The 12,500-nt window shown below is 44.1% G+C and overlaps 1 protein-coding gene across 3 annotated transcripts in view; it reads left to right on the top strand.

Moving 5' to 3' along the window:
- Nucleotides 1–11,197, top strand: part of si:dkey-92i15.4 — an 11,561-nt gene extending 364 nt beyond the window's left edge. Inside the window, exons 2-10 of one of the 3 annotated variants that reach the window (XM_027005897.2) lie at nt 609–655; nt 1,048–1,150; nt 3,051–3,407; nt 3,707–6,706; nt 6,888–7,089; nt 7,530–7,628; nt 7,977–8,211; nt 9,304–9,420; nt 10,155–11,197. In XM_027005897.2, coding sequence (XP_026861698.2) covers nt 3,711–6,706; nt 6,888–7,089; nt 7,530–7,628; nt 7,977–8,211; nt 9,304–9,420; nt 10,155–10,312 — 3,807 coding nt within the window. In that variant the 5' untranslated portion in view covers nt 609–655; nt 1,048–1,150; nt 3,051–3,407; nt 3,707–3,710 and the 3' untranslated portion in view covers nt 10,313–11,197. Of the gene's footprint in view, nt 1–608; nt 691–1,047; nt 1,151–3,050; nt 6,707–6,887; nt 7,090–7,529; nt 7,629–7,976; nt 8,212–9,303; nt 9,421–10,154 lie in introns of all 3 variants that reach the window. The other 2 variants (XM_035530784.1, XM_035530783.1) reach the window with 2 other exon arrangements.
- The last annotated feature ends 1,303 nt before the right edge of the window (nt 11,198–12,500 follow it).

The raw sequence follows: 12,500 nt of genomic DNA, 5'->3' as shown, positions 1-12,500 counted from the left end.
TTTTGAGTCTAAAATATTTCAGATATGATTGTTAAAGGAATGCTGACTTTCGTGTAGTTATTAACATCATAATTTCCTCAGCAATCTGAAGATTGCTCACTAAGATTTACAGCTGCCCACAAGGCCAGAAGCAAGTGGCTCAACCTAGTTGAGAATTTCTGGGAACTCAAAGTGTTTTTTTAAGCCTTTCATTCCTCCGTTGTATTCTCCAGCTAAAGGTTGTGTCCCCCCTTTAAGTTTGCATTAATCTAACTGTACATTAATTTGGCTGGTGATTTCAATGTTAGCGTGAGCAGGTTTGTCGAGTACTCCAGTAATGTATAAAGTATAAACTCATAACTGGAAGGAAACTGAGCTGGAAGGCCCAACGATTTCTCAGAATGACACACAAATGTGAAGTCATTACATGGCATGGCTATTATTTAGGGAGGAAGTCAAGTCTTGCTTCAACTGACCATGGTGGGTGCTGTTTAGAAATTAGCTGCCATTTGTCAGAACTTGGAATGTGTAATATTCATACAAACTACATGTGTAAACAACTGCACAAACACAACTGCCATCAAATAAAAATTGCAATCGAGTTTTTGTGTTGATTCTCATAACACCAGGGGAGCCCAACACTGGTACTGGAGGCCTGGAGTCCCAGCACAGTGAGGTAACCGTTCTGCCCTGACACACCTACAGACTCTGGTAATTAACTGATGGACTGAATCAGGAGTGTCACCTCTTCCAATCCTCTGTCACCAAAACCAGTCAGCAGAAAGTTTAGTTTTTTAACAGTTTAATGATGCTCCTTTAATATAGAACTGATTTACTAAGACCACACAAACAAAATGCATTGTTGTTGAACTATGTCTGTTCTTTACTGGATGAGTTATTGTAGGGTAAATACCATTATTTTAGTTTAAATATCATTATTTTAGGGTAAATATCATTATTTTAGGGTAAATACCATCACTTCAATAAGCATATGATGTATTGGGACCCATGTGTGAGTAAACGTGTCCAGTCACGTTAGCGGAACGATGTGCTGTGATTGTCTGAAAGGTACGACTGGGACCTCCGACTATGAAAGAAGACAAAAGCTGGAAGAGCCAGGAACTGCTCCTAAACATTTGTGTTTGTGATTGTTCAGCATCAAATGAAATTTGTAAGTCACAGTAACTGAAGACTGAGACAATTTCACCTCAGTGTTTGATCTTTTCTCTGTCAGAAATACAGAACAGAAACTGGAAACAGAACAGCTTTGGTACTCTTAGTGAAAACGTTTATGTGATCACAGGAGAGATGGTACATTCGTGTGTGTGTGTGTGTGTGTGTGTGTGTGTGTGTGTGTGTGTGTGTTAGTTGAAAAGGGGGGAGTGAGAGGAAAGAAAGAGTGAGTGTGTGTTAGTCACAGAGACCCAGTGAGGAGGAAGGAAAGTAGCAAGTACAGAGTAGGAGTGGGTGTGTGAGGGCGGAGGGGAGGAACCAGTCAGGCAAGTTCTCCGATGCAGAATAGTAAATGAGAAGAGAGAGAGAGAGAGAGAAGGAAGAGATGAGTGGACACCTCTGTGATAGCCAGCACTCCTCAGGTGTGTGTCTTTCTCATGCTCTATGAGGTCAAGCACTTGGCCAGTTAAGGGGCCGAACGTGTGTATAGAGCGTATATGGCTGTTGTGTGTGTGTGCACTATGAAAACAGGTGTTTCTGTAATCCAACACTGCCCTGTTCTCTGACTCGAGTGGCAGTGTTGCTGTCGCCCAGGTCTCGCCCAGCTCCTAGTCTCAGTGCTCTGCTCTGGTCTTCTCTTTTCCTAACCAACATTGACCCTTTTCTCACAGCTCACTTTAATTTGGTGTCTATGCTCTTTCCGTGCTGGGTGTTGGCTCCTCTGATTGGCTGCACCAGTACACGCCCCTTTTTGTGTCCCACCCTTCATGCACCTGCAGCGTTTCGCCCTCTTTTATTTGATTTGGCAAAACAAAAGTCGTGACCTATATCTCCTCAGCTGCACTGAACATGGCTTCTCCTGCTGTTACTGCATTAGCACGGCGAAAAGGAGAACGTTAGGCATTTCTGTGTCACTGCTGCCGTAGAAAAGCTGTTGTTTGTTGGGTGAGTTCTTTATCTGTCGATTTACTGTCCTAATCTCTCGCACTATTTGTTTTCCTTCATCTCGTATGGCAATCATGGTCCCTGGCTGGCTGGTATTTTCTAATCTGAATGAAACACTCAGCTGCCTTGCATGTACTGGTCTGCGTGGTCTACTGTGTGTCCATGTCACACGTAGCATTCGCTGTTTGTTAAAGTGTCTGATACTAAGGTCTATACATAGTCACTGTAGATGTATATCCATAACAATCCCATGAGTAATAAGCGTGTAGGTATTTTCTCCCATTACAACATGGTGTGTTCAGTCTGGATTGCAGTCTGGTGTGTTTGACCTGTTACTGCTGCAGATCAGGTTTTCTGTGTGTCGAGGAGCTCAGCACGTCAGTAGTGTGCACATACCTGGAGACGCAGACTTGGACTACAGGGTAGATAAATTCAGAGTAGACACGGAATTGAATAGCACTGCCTTCCGTTTTGTGATGTACAGAAGGTGTCAGGTCTTGAGTTTGCTGTGTGAATTACAGTCTTTGGTCTTTCTTGTCAGAAATACCTGAGAGCTTCTTTGTCATTTGTGCCTGTAATCTAGCATGCCTTACAGTGCACTGCATTTACAGTACACATTCTCCATCTGACACGGCCTTCAGATTGTTCTCTGTAAATTGTTATTATTTTGGTGTTTGTTGTCACCCAGAGGAGGATGTCCCTCTTGGCTCCTCTCAAGGGTTCTTCCTCATGCTCCACTGTCACCCTTGGTTTGCTCAATGGGGGCTTGAACTCGTACATTTGTAAAGCTGCTATGTGACATCCGTTGTAGAAAGGGCTGTATAAATAAATTAATTGTTTTTTTTTTCTCTCATATGACTGGGACATTTTAATACAGTACATAAAAAAAGGAATTACAAGGGGAAAAAATGTTTATGTTATTATTTGTTGTTGTTGTGGTTGTTTTTTTTAAGGATTTGGGAGATTAGGAGAGGCTGACAGAGCCAGTGGCTGAATAAGAGGAGAGACTCCCATCCCGACTCCCAGCCCGACTCCCATCCCGACTCCCAGCCCGACTCCCAGCCCGACTCCCAGCCCGACTCCCAGCAAAGGAACAAGGCACTGAAGGAATGTAGCTGGGCTGGGCGTAAATGTCCCAAGACCGCAGAAAAGAAACCGATGCAAACCCAGAATATGCAGGCAGACAGACATGTCTGTGAGGGTCAGACTATGAGGAGAGGTGCCCTTTTTCCTGCTGAGAGCTCAGGGTTTGCAGTTTATGGTTTAACTTCTGTGTTGGACGTCTTATGAGTTGTGTCTCCGTCTGAGAGGTATGAGACATCAGCACCAGCACACTCACTAGTGGATCTTTGTGTTCCTATTTTTTATTTATGGATTTCTTAGAAAAATCACCATGGCAACACTTCATGTACACTTTTGATTACATTATGTGGTTTGAGTTACATAGTTGACAGCCTGCCTATATTGGAATTGGTTAAAAAATGTGTTACAAAAATATGGAATTTGAGCATTTCTTGAAGCAGTGTACAAAAAGGATTATCCTGGGAATCGAGGCAGCTTTTATGTGCTTTCTGATCCCTCTGTAACGGTTACATGGGCCTTATTCCAGGAACATGGATATGTGTCCCCCTGTTACAGTATCAGCTGGAAGTGCAGAATCCTTAAATACCACTGAGGATCAAAGCCAGAGGAAGTGGCAAACCACCCAAGTGCACTCTTCCTCTGTCAAGTTCAAAATCCGCTCCGCCAAAGACAGGCAGGAGACGCTGGTCACTGACAGAGGCATGAGAGCAGCGCACAGTAAGACCGGAGACGAGATCCAGAGCCGAGAACAAGCACGCAGAGTTCAGCCGCGGTCGCCACCATTGCGAGACACAGTTGACGTGCCGAGTTCCAGAGTTCCGAATCAGGCTGGTGTCCCGACGTGTGCAGAACTGCCTTTCAGCTCTGGGACAAGCAATGTCTGCAACGAGCACCCAAGCAAGGAGAGGGGACGGACAGACTGGAGAGGACAGGTTCTGAGCAACAGAAGCAAGAGCTTAGACTGGAGAGGACAGAAGGAAGTGAGGAATCAGACAGCAACGATCAGGAACACTAAAGACTTAGTAGTGCATCCTGCAAGGTGTTCCAACAGTTTGGAGACAAAGGAGACACCCAAGAGCCCAAACCCAAACCCAAATGAACTATCCAGCCCCTCAAACAGCACAGCATTACAAGTTCATGCTTACAGTCCTGCCGGACATAGAAAGCAGGACAGCAACAAAATGGTTCCCACAGCCATATCCAGTTCCTCACCTGCAAGAACGAGCCAGATAGTTCTGGCCCTGGAACGAGCGGGTGGGGGCCAGTCTCTCCCATCCAGACTGCAGCCAAAGCAAAGACCAAGCAGCTTGGAGGAGGGGAGCGGTCCGTGGAGGTCTGCTGCAATGAGCGTCCCCAAGCCCAGTCAGCCAGACCACTGGTCTCGGGTTGGGGGGCCAAACATAAGTGAAGTAACAGGAAACCAAACAATACTGGATCGAATTGGGAAGCTCTATGGCGTGAAATTATCAGAGCATAACCGAGACTCCAGAGACTCCGTCTGTGCGAAAAGCTGCTCTGCTCCTGTGGGTGATTGGCTGCACAGTGCAGATGCTATTGATTCAAACTCAAATCCCAGGAGGCCTAATGCTGCTCCCACATTCAGGTCATCTTCCTCATCCTACATTAATCAATGGAAGAAGGCCTCATCTGATGCAGAAAAAGGTGGAACCTTTCCAAGAACACTTTCCAAAGTGGAAAGGAATAATATTAGTTCTATACCAAACACTCCACTTATTTTACATAACAGGAATGACAGGAAAAATGCCTTATCCAATATGTCTATGTCGCCAGTGACACCGCAGTTTGAAGAGAGAATAGATTTAACGTGTTTACACAACCAAAAAAGTGAATGGAATGGCAACTCACAGAGCAGAAAGCCTGGGGCATTGGAACCACTCTCTCTGGACCAGGCAAGAAATCGAGCTGCACAGTCCAGAGTTCTCAGGACTGAGTCTTTGTTTGGGGCTTGTAACTCTGGCACACCCAGTCATTCTGTGAAACAGTCATTCTGTGAAACAACTGTGCAAGAAGGCAGTAGACAAGACAGAGAGAGAGACAGGCAAATGGAGAAAACAAGTAGCAGCTCAGCACATGGCAGAGATGGGGACACGGGTCCAGGAAAACAACCTGGAATCCAGGGACCAAAGGAATTAGACAGACCTCAGTTATCCAGGAGTGTGACAGTAGATGGTGCTCGGTATAAGGAGAAGGAGGAACTTTCAGAACTTGGTTCATTAACCTTTCCAAGAAAGAAGAGAGAGAACTTGCAGGAGAAATTCGATTCCGTGCAAAGCACAATCTACAAATTTGAAGCTCTTGCCCAACGAAACCAGAATCCAAATGTGGACCTGCACCCCAGAAGGGCATTTTCTGTCCCAGAAAAACCAAAACTGGTGACAGAAATAAATAAGAACAAACCTGATAAGTCATTACATGGATTTATGAGTTTGTGGAGTCTGACCGATGACCACTTCAGTAAGAGTGAGGTCAGTGAGGAGTTCGTCAGTCCCCCTAATGTAAGAGGGGCCATCCAAATTACAGCCACAGATGAAGTAAGATCAGTGAAAACACAGAATACAGAAGGTTATGGACAGAAACTTGGAGACAGTCCAACTGAAAAACTGCTGGATATAATTCCATCTGAACAGAGTAAAACCAAGGACACTCTTAAGGATGACATCAAGACTTCTAGGATTAGTAAGTACCCGGATGAGCCAGATTTTTCCAAACTGAGTCATTGGGTTATTAAAAACATGGACTCAACTGAAGGTCATCTGAGAAATGACTGTAGTGCTACAAAGCCCTCCATCAGCGAGTCCAGCAGGAGTGATGATGCCACCCTCACTGAGTGTCCTGACAAGACTCGTCTGACAGGCAGCCATCAAAACCACAGTAAATCAAGTACAGATGAACCGCCGGAGTGTGCTTTAGTACCAGCAGATTCAACTTTGTCCACCTCAGTGAGGTTGGCGTTGATAAGATCTTATAGCCCTCATTCTACATCACCATCCAGTCCCCATGGCTCCCCAGACACCCGTCCCCATGGCTCCCCGGACGCCCATCCCCATGGCTCCCCGGACACCCGTCTCCATGGCTCCCCGGACGCCCGTCTCCATGGCTCCCCGGACGCCCATCCCCATGGCTCCCCAGACACCCGTCCCCATGGCTCCCCGGACGCCCATCCCCATGGCTCCCCGGACACCTGTCTCCATGGCTCCCCGGACGCCCGTCCCCATGGTTGCCCGGACACCCGTCTCCATGGCTTCCTGGACACCCGTCCTGTCACAATCCCTGCAGCCCCTCCTGAACTCAGTGATATTGGCAACAGAGTAAGAAATGAAAAAATTGAGGTGAAAATTTCTAGATGGATCACAGATGAAGGAGATGGTGTTATTGATACTGATGAAGATGATGATGATGATGATGATGATGAAACAGAACGAGGATATGACTCTGACTCAGGGGACTCATCAGTAACCATCACAAGCAACATGAGCCAATCAGATCACAGGAGTTTTTCTTTAAGGTACGATGTCACAGGCTTAGGACTGAGTTTAAACTGACATCCTCACTGAGTTTATCATCATAGATTAAACTCAGACATCCTCACATGTCTGACATCCTCACATGAGTTTTCTGCTCTCTTGGTTCTACTTCCTAGTCCTTAATACTTCTTTTGGTCCTGTTGTCCTGCCCAATCCCATCAGTTTTGTGGACCTCTGTAATCTGGGTGGGCTGGACTGTCCACCCACAGCCAGCAGCGGGTCAAACGAGGAGAGGTGGATGTCCAATCGCTCTGCCTCCTTGAGCTCAGATGCCTCCGTCATGTCCTGCGTGACCCTGCTGGGAACGGAGGAGTTGGACTGTCTGCTGGATGATGTCAAAGGTCTAGGGGATGACACTTTAGAGGTACACGCCAATCAGGTGCACTCTGTCGCCACAAAACTAGAAACTCTCTAATTCCAGTATGAGACATTTAATAAATATTTAAATTATTACCAAATAACATATCAAGTTTCAAGTTTCAAGTTTCAAGTTGGTTTATTTGTCACATACATAGTCATACACAATATAACTCACAGTGAAATGGTTGAGAGTGCTCTGTCCAAACTGAATATATCAGCAACAATGTACAGCAATAAGGTACATCCCTACATTCAGTAGCCAGCTATTAGTGAGTAAGATATACTGGAAAGAATTATTTTGTATTTAGCCTGGATAACTGATGTGTTAAGCCTGGATATATGATGTGTACTGGCCATGTAATAGCATGTCAGTGTGAAAGGATGTTTTGTCCCCATGACTTCATGTCGGTGTTTTTTTGTTTTTTGTTTTTTTTTTAACGGTAGAACTATGAGGACGTGCACGTGGTCGTCCTGCATAAGGATGTCGGGATTGGCCTCGGCTTCACTGTAGCGGGCGGAGTGGACCAGAACAAACCCATAACTGTGAGTATTCATGCCCAGCAAAATAAAATGGAATCGGGTGAATCGCGGAATTACAAAACAACAAAAAGACCTGGAATAATGTAACAGACTGTGGAACAGATCCGCCATCAAAGTAGGCAGGACAAACCAACCTTCAGCTATATGCAGTCACACAGGGCGAGGCTAAGCTGGACTCAGGACTCTTCTTGTTAAATATCTTGTTAAATTTACCCCAAAGAGCATCTGGATCTGAAATGTAATGAAACATAGTAATGGATATTTCAGCAGCAGGTTTAAGATGGCACTGCAGCATTGTGACGAGGCCTGACATCTGATCTAGGGATGTTTGTGCTTCCTCTCCTCTCTCAGGTGCACAGGGTCTTCCCCTGTGGAGCAGCAGCTCAGGAAGGCTCCATCCACGAGGGTGACCAAGTGCTGTCAATCAATGGCACTGCTCTACACAACTCCGCCCACTGGGAAGCGCTGCGTACACTGAGGAAGGCAAGGGGGCGGGGCATGGCAGTGGTGGTTCTTAGGAAAGGCAGCGTCATCGAACCCCAGCACAACATCAATGACAACCTCCTAAAGCCAGCTGGAGGTCCAGGTGGGAGTGCACACGGATATATAGAGGCTCAGCTGTGACTGAACCTTCAGAACTGAGACTTAATTTAGCCTGGACTGAAGTTTCTGGATGTAGGCGTTATCAAACAGCTGTGCAGTTTGAAGTATGCAGTTTGGCCAGATTTTGGGGATGCCTTCCCTGGAATTTTACTTGCTGTTCCGGATTTTGTGGGCCGGACCAGATGTGTGAATGCTGCTGAATGTTTATCATGCCTGTTGGTCACATTTCCAACCCTGTGAATGTGAGAATTCTCAGCTTGGAATACAAGAACAGGAATGTTACGTTCCAGGCATAAACTGGTAGTCCAGGAGTTCAGTGTTGGCCTAGTGTTTATATCTACTGTCTCCTCAGTAAAAGACTCATTTACATTAGTTCAGTAGCCTGAAGCTAATACTACCTTAAACATGGAAGGTGACTCATTTTTTGTCTGGGGAGCACACACACACACACACACACACACACATACATACATACATACATACACATACACACGTACATACACGCGTACACACACACGTACACACACACACACATACACACATACACACATACATACATACACATACACACGTACATACACACGTACACACACACACGTACATACACATACACACACACACACACACACGTACACACACACATGTACACACACACTGGGACTAGGGCTGCTCTGTCTGGAGAGAATTTTACCTTTTGCTAAGGATTTGGCTTCTCTGAATATTTGCAGTTTTCTCTCTCTTCCGATCATTTATTTCTGCACCAGGACTAGGAGGTGCTGTTCTGTGCCACAACCAGGGAGACTCAGTCAGCTTGAGCACATTTTGTAGACATGAAGTTTAGTAGTTGATGGTTTGCTTGCACAACTGTAATTGGGAAAAACAAAAATGAAGGAAGTTTGTGCAAAATCCAAAAAAAGGAGTGATGTGTTTGTGACGTGTGCGTCTGCTCTCCAGGAGTGATGTGTTTATGATGTGTGTGTTGTTCCTGCTCTCCAGGAGTGATGTGTTTATGACATGTGCATCTGCTCTCCAGGAGTGATGTGTTTATGACGTGTGTGTTATTCCTGCTCTCCAGGCACCACAGTGCATACGACTTTGACCAAATTGACCTTTGACCTGGGCTTCAGTCTGGAGGGAGGGGTTGGCTCCAGCCTCGGAGACAAACCCCTCACCGTTCAGAGGATTTTCCAAGGTGAAAACACATTAGAAAAATACTAATAATTGTGTCTGGGATGTCAAAAAATCCCGGTATCATAAAGAGAAGCTCCAAGTTCCAGTTTACCATCTAATCTTATTAGGTACTTAACTAACTGGTATTAATAGTTAACTTTGCTGATAATACATTTGTTGTGGGCTATAAATAGCTATACATAGCTATAAATAGCTACCTTTACCAACAGTGTTCACTGTACTGTTGGAATAAGACACAGCTGATATAACAGATGGTAACGTTGCCTGAGGGGTGAAGATCTGTAGTTGTCATGACACATCTGGCCACAGGGGGGGGTTGTTGCTCCAGATTGAAAGTGAGTGAGGGGTGAGTCAGAAGCATCTCTGCAGGTCAAAGGTTATTTATGTAGGCTAGTTTATGGCCATATATTATGCTTACAATAATTGTGAATTATGTATTAAGATGACTAGCTGTATGATTTCATCTCCTTTTACTATTGTGTACTGTGGGCCCCAGTAGTCGGTGTAACCCGGACAGCCTCAGACTATTAAAGTCTAAAGTATTAAACTACCTTGTCTTAGCCAAAGGGATTAGCGAACTATAAACAAATTGTATTGCAGTTATAAACCAAAAATGACTAAGCTTATGCACCTGACTGACAAGAGACACTGTGGTTAACCATTGTGGTACAAGAATACTAACCTGGTCAATTTGCTGATTGATTTGTTGATGGATTGTTTCCTGCTCTTCCTCAGGTGGACCAATTGGGAAGGTGTTTCCAGGAGATGAGCTGCTAGAAATTCAGGGTCAGAGTTTGGGGGGTTTAAGACGATTGGAAGTCTGGAGCCTGATAAGGAGACTGCCCCCTGGCCCCGTGGAGGTCTTACTGCACCGGCCCTCGCAGCCTCCCTGAGGACGCGTGTGTCCTGCTCTTAACCATCACAGGAACATCATACAGCTCGCTGATTTCTACTTCACTGGGCAACACAGTTTTAACCGTTTTTGTCTTACCAGACTCCATACGTTCTCCATACGTCTCCATACGTTCTCCATACATCTCCATACGTTCTCCATACATCTCCATACGTTCTCCATAAGTCTCCATACATCTCCATACGTTCTCCATACGTCTCCATACTTCTCCATACGTCTCCATACTTCTCCATCTCCATACTTCTCCATACGTCTCCATACTTCTCCATCTCCATACTTCTCCATCTCCATACTTCTCCATATTACTCTCCATTCTCCATAATGACATAGAAGCACACAAGGACAAAAAATAAACTATAGGTGATAATGAAATTCTGATAACATATTTGGATTCGGCATGCAAGAATCCATAATGCACAGGTATTTTTGGCAGGCATCAAAGTCTCTGCTGACCAGTGGTTTTAAAATGACAGCAATGTTGCTATAGAAATGTGCTTTGATTCATATTTCCAGTCCTATGAATAGCATAAATGCACTATTTTAAAGATTCTTTATAATAATACATGTGTACATATGTAATGACAGGTCATCACAAAATTACAGTCACAAATCTTCAGAGAAGTCTACAGGATATAAAGATTTTGGGCCCAAAAAGAAGTTTCAAATATTTTCTCTCTTGTTATCCATTATTATCTTAAAATGAATATATTAATTATATTTTGTATTGACAGAGTTAAGTCAAAGTAATATAAGAAAAAAACATTTAATATATTGCACAATTTGTATTCCTATTGAAATATAAGTGTCCCATTTTACAGTGTACATATATTTTACACCATGCAAGAAAAAAAAATATTTTTTCCTATTAAAAGAAGGCTCTAAATATGCTGATCTATGTGTTTCATTCTAAGTTGTCCTTTTATGTGGAACATATTTGTTATAAATTAAAAGCCCCCACTTCTCTCCCAGAGATGCATTTCAGATAAAGCTTTAATATATACAGAAGGACTTTAAAGTAAAAGCCCTCACAAGGTATTTTAAGTCACGTAGGTAAATCTATTTCACTATTAGACATTTCTTAAGACCCCTCTGGGTGACCACTGTGCATTGTTTAGAAGCAATCTTGCCGTGTCTTTAAGAGAGCGGAAATGCTCAATGCACATTTCTGCACTAAAACATAATGAGTTTCACTACTCTTGCAGAGTCTGTAGACTGAACACACATCTCTTCAAAAGACACTTGAAAGATTCACAGGAATGTTGATTTATCAGTAATCCTGTTCTTAGTGAAATGACCCTTCAAGGTATTGAAGGTATTTTTCTCCCCCTCGGATCTCCTGCCAGAGCTCTAATGATCCCCCAGAGTGTGAGGGTATGGAGTAGCGTCTCTTTTCCTGGGATTATGCTCTTCTGGGCCTAGAGTGCTGTCATTACGTTATTAGTGATGTCATTACCGAACTCCCTCTGCCTGACTCCCCTGACTAACATTACATGTAATGATTGCATGATTGATTAATAACATGATTGCATGATTGATTAATAACAACAAAAGAGAGTTGACAAAATGAAGAGCAGTTCTCCTTCTGGCAATGAAAAGAGGAAGAGGAGAAAAAAGCATGATGGTGATGAGTTGAAAAGAACGATTGAAATAAATGCTAAATAACTAAGTGCTGATAGTCTAGACTTAACTGTGGGGATGATACACTTCATTACCACAACGTCCACTACAATTCCGTTTTTTCTGTTGTTTGCTTTGACGTTTAACTTTAGTTAACCTACCATAGCTAGCTACGCCTCCCAGTGTGTCCAGAGTCTGGACAGTCATCTCGTTATCTTAGCAAGCCTGGCAATAGTTACAGTATTAACAGGCAATAAGCAGTCAGCTTGTTCCTGAAATAAACGTGGTCTGTGCCATTTCTAGAGGAATGTTTCACCTGCCGTCTTAGAGGACACTAATGGAAGGGGTCGGAGGGAGACATCAGGTAACAAACATTAGTTTTTCTGTGGCTCACTGATGACAGCTGTGTCCGACCAAGCTAACTGTTAAGCTATAGATATAGATGTCCAGTGGGGCCCCACTGGGCACAGACCAAACCCTCTTGAAACATATATTTACATTAACATGTGAAACAGTAAATAACAAACCCACACCATGAACTCCTTCTGACC

The sequence above is a fragment of the Electrophorus electricus genome, chromosome 10 (assembly GCF_013358815.1).
Source record: "Electrophorus electricus isolate fEleEle1 chromosome 10, fEleEle1.pri, whole genome shotgun sequence".
Taxonomy (NCBI): Eukaryota; Metazoa; Chordata; class Actinopteri; order Gymnotiformes; family Gymnotidae; genus Electrophorus; species Electrophorus electricus.
Note: the sequence above shows the minus strand (reverse complement) of the source record. Positions and strands in the feature narration are given on the sequence as shown.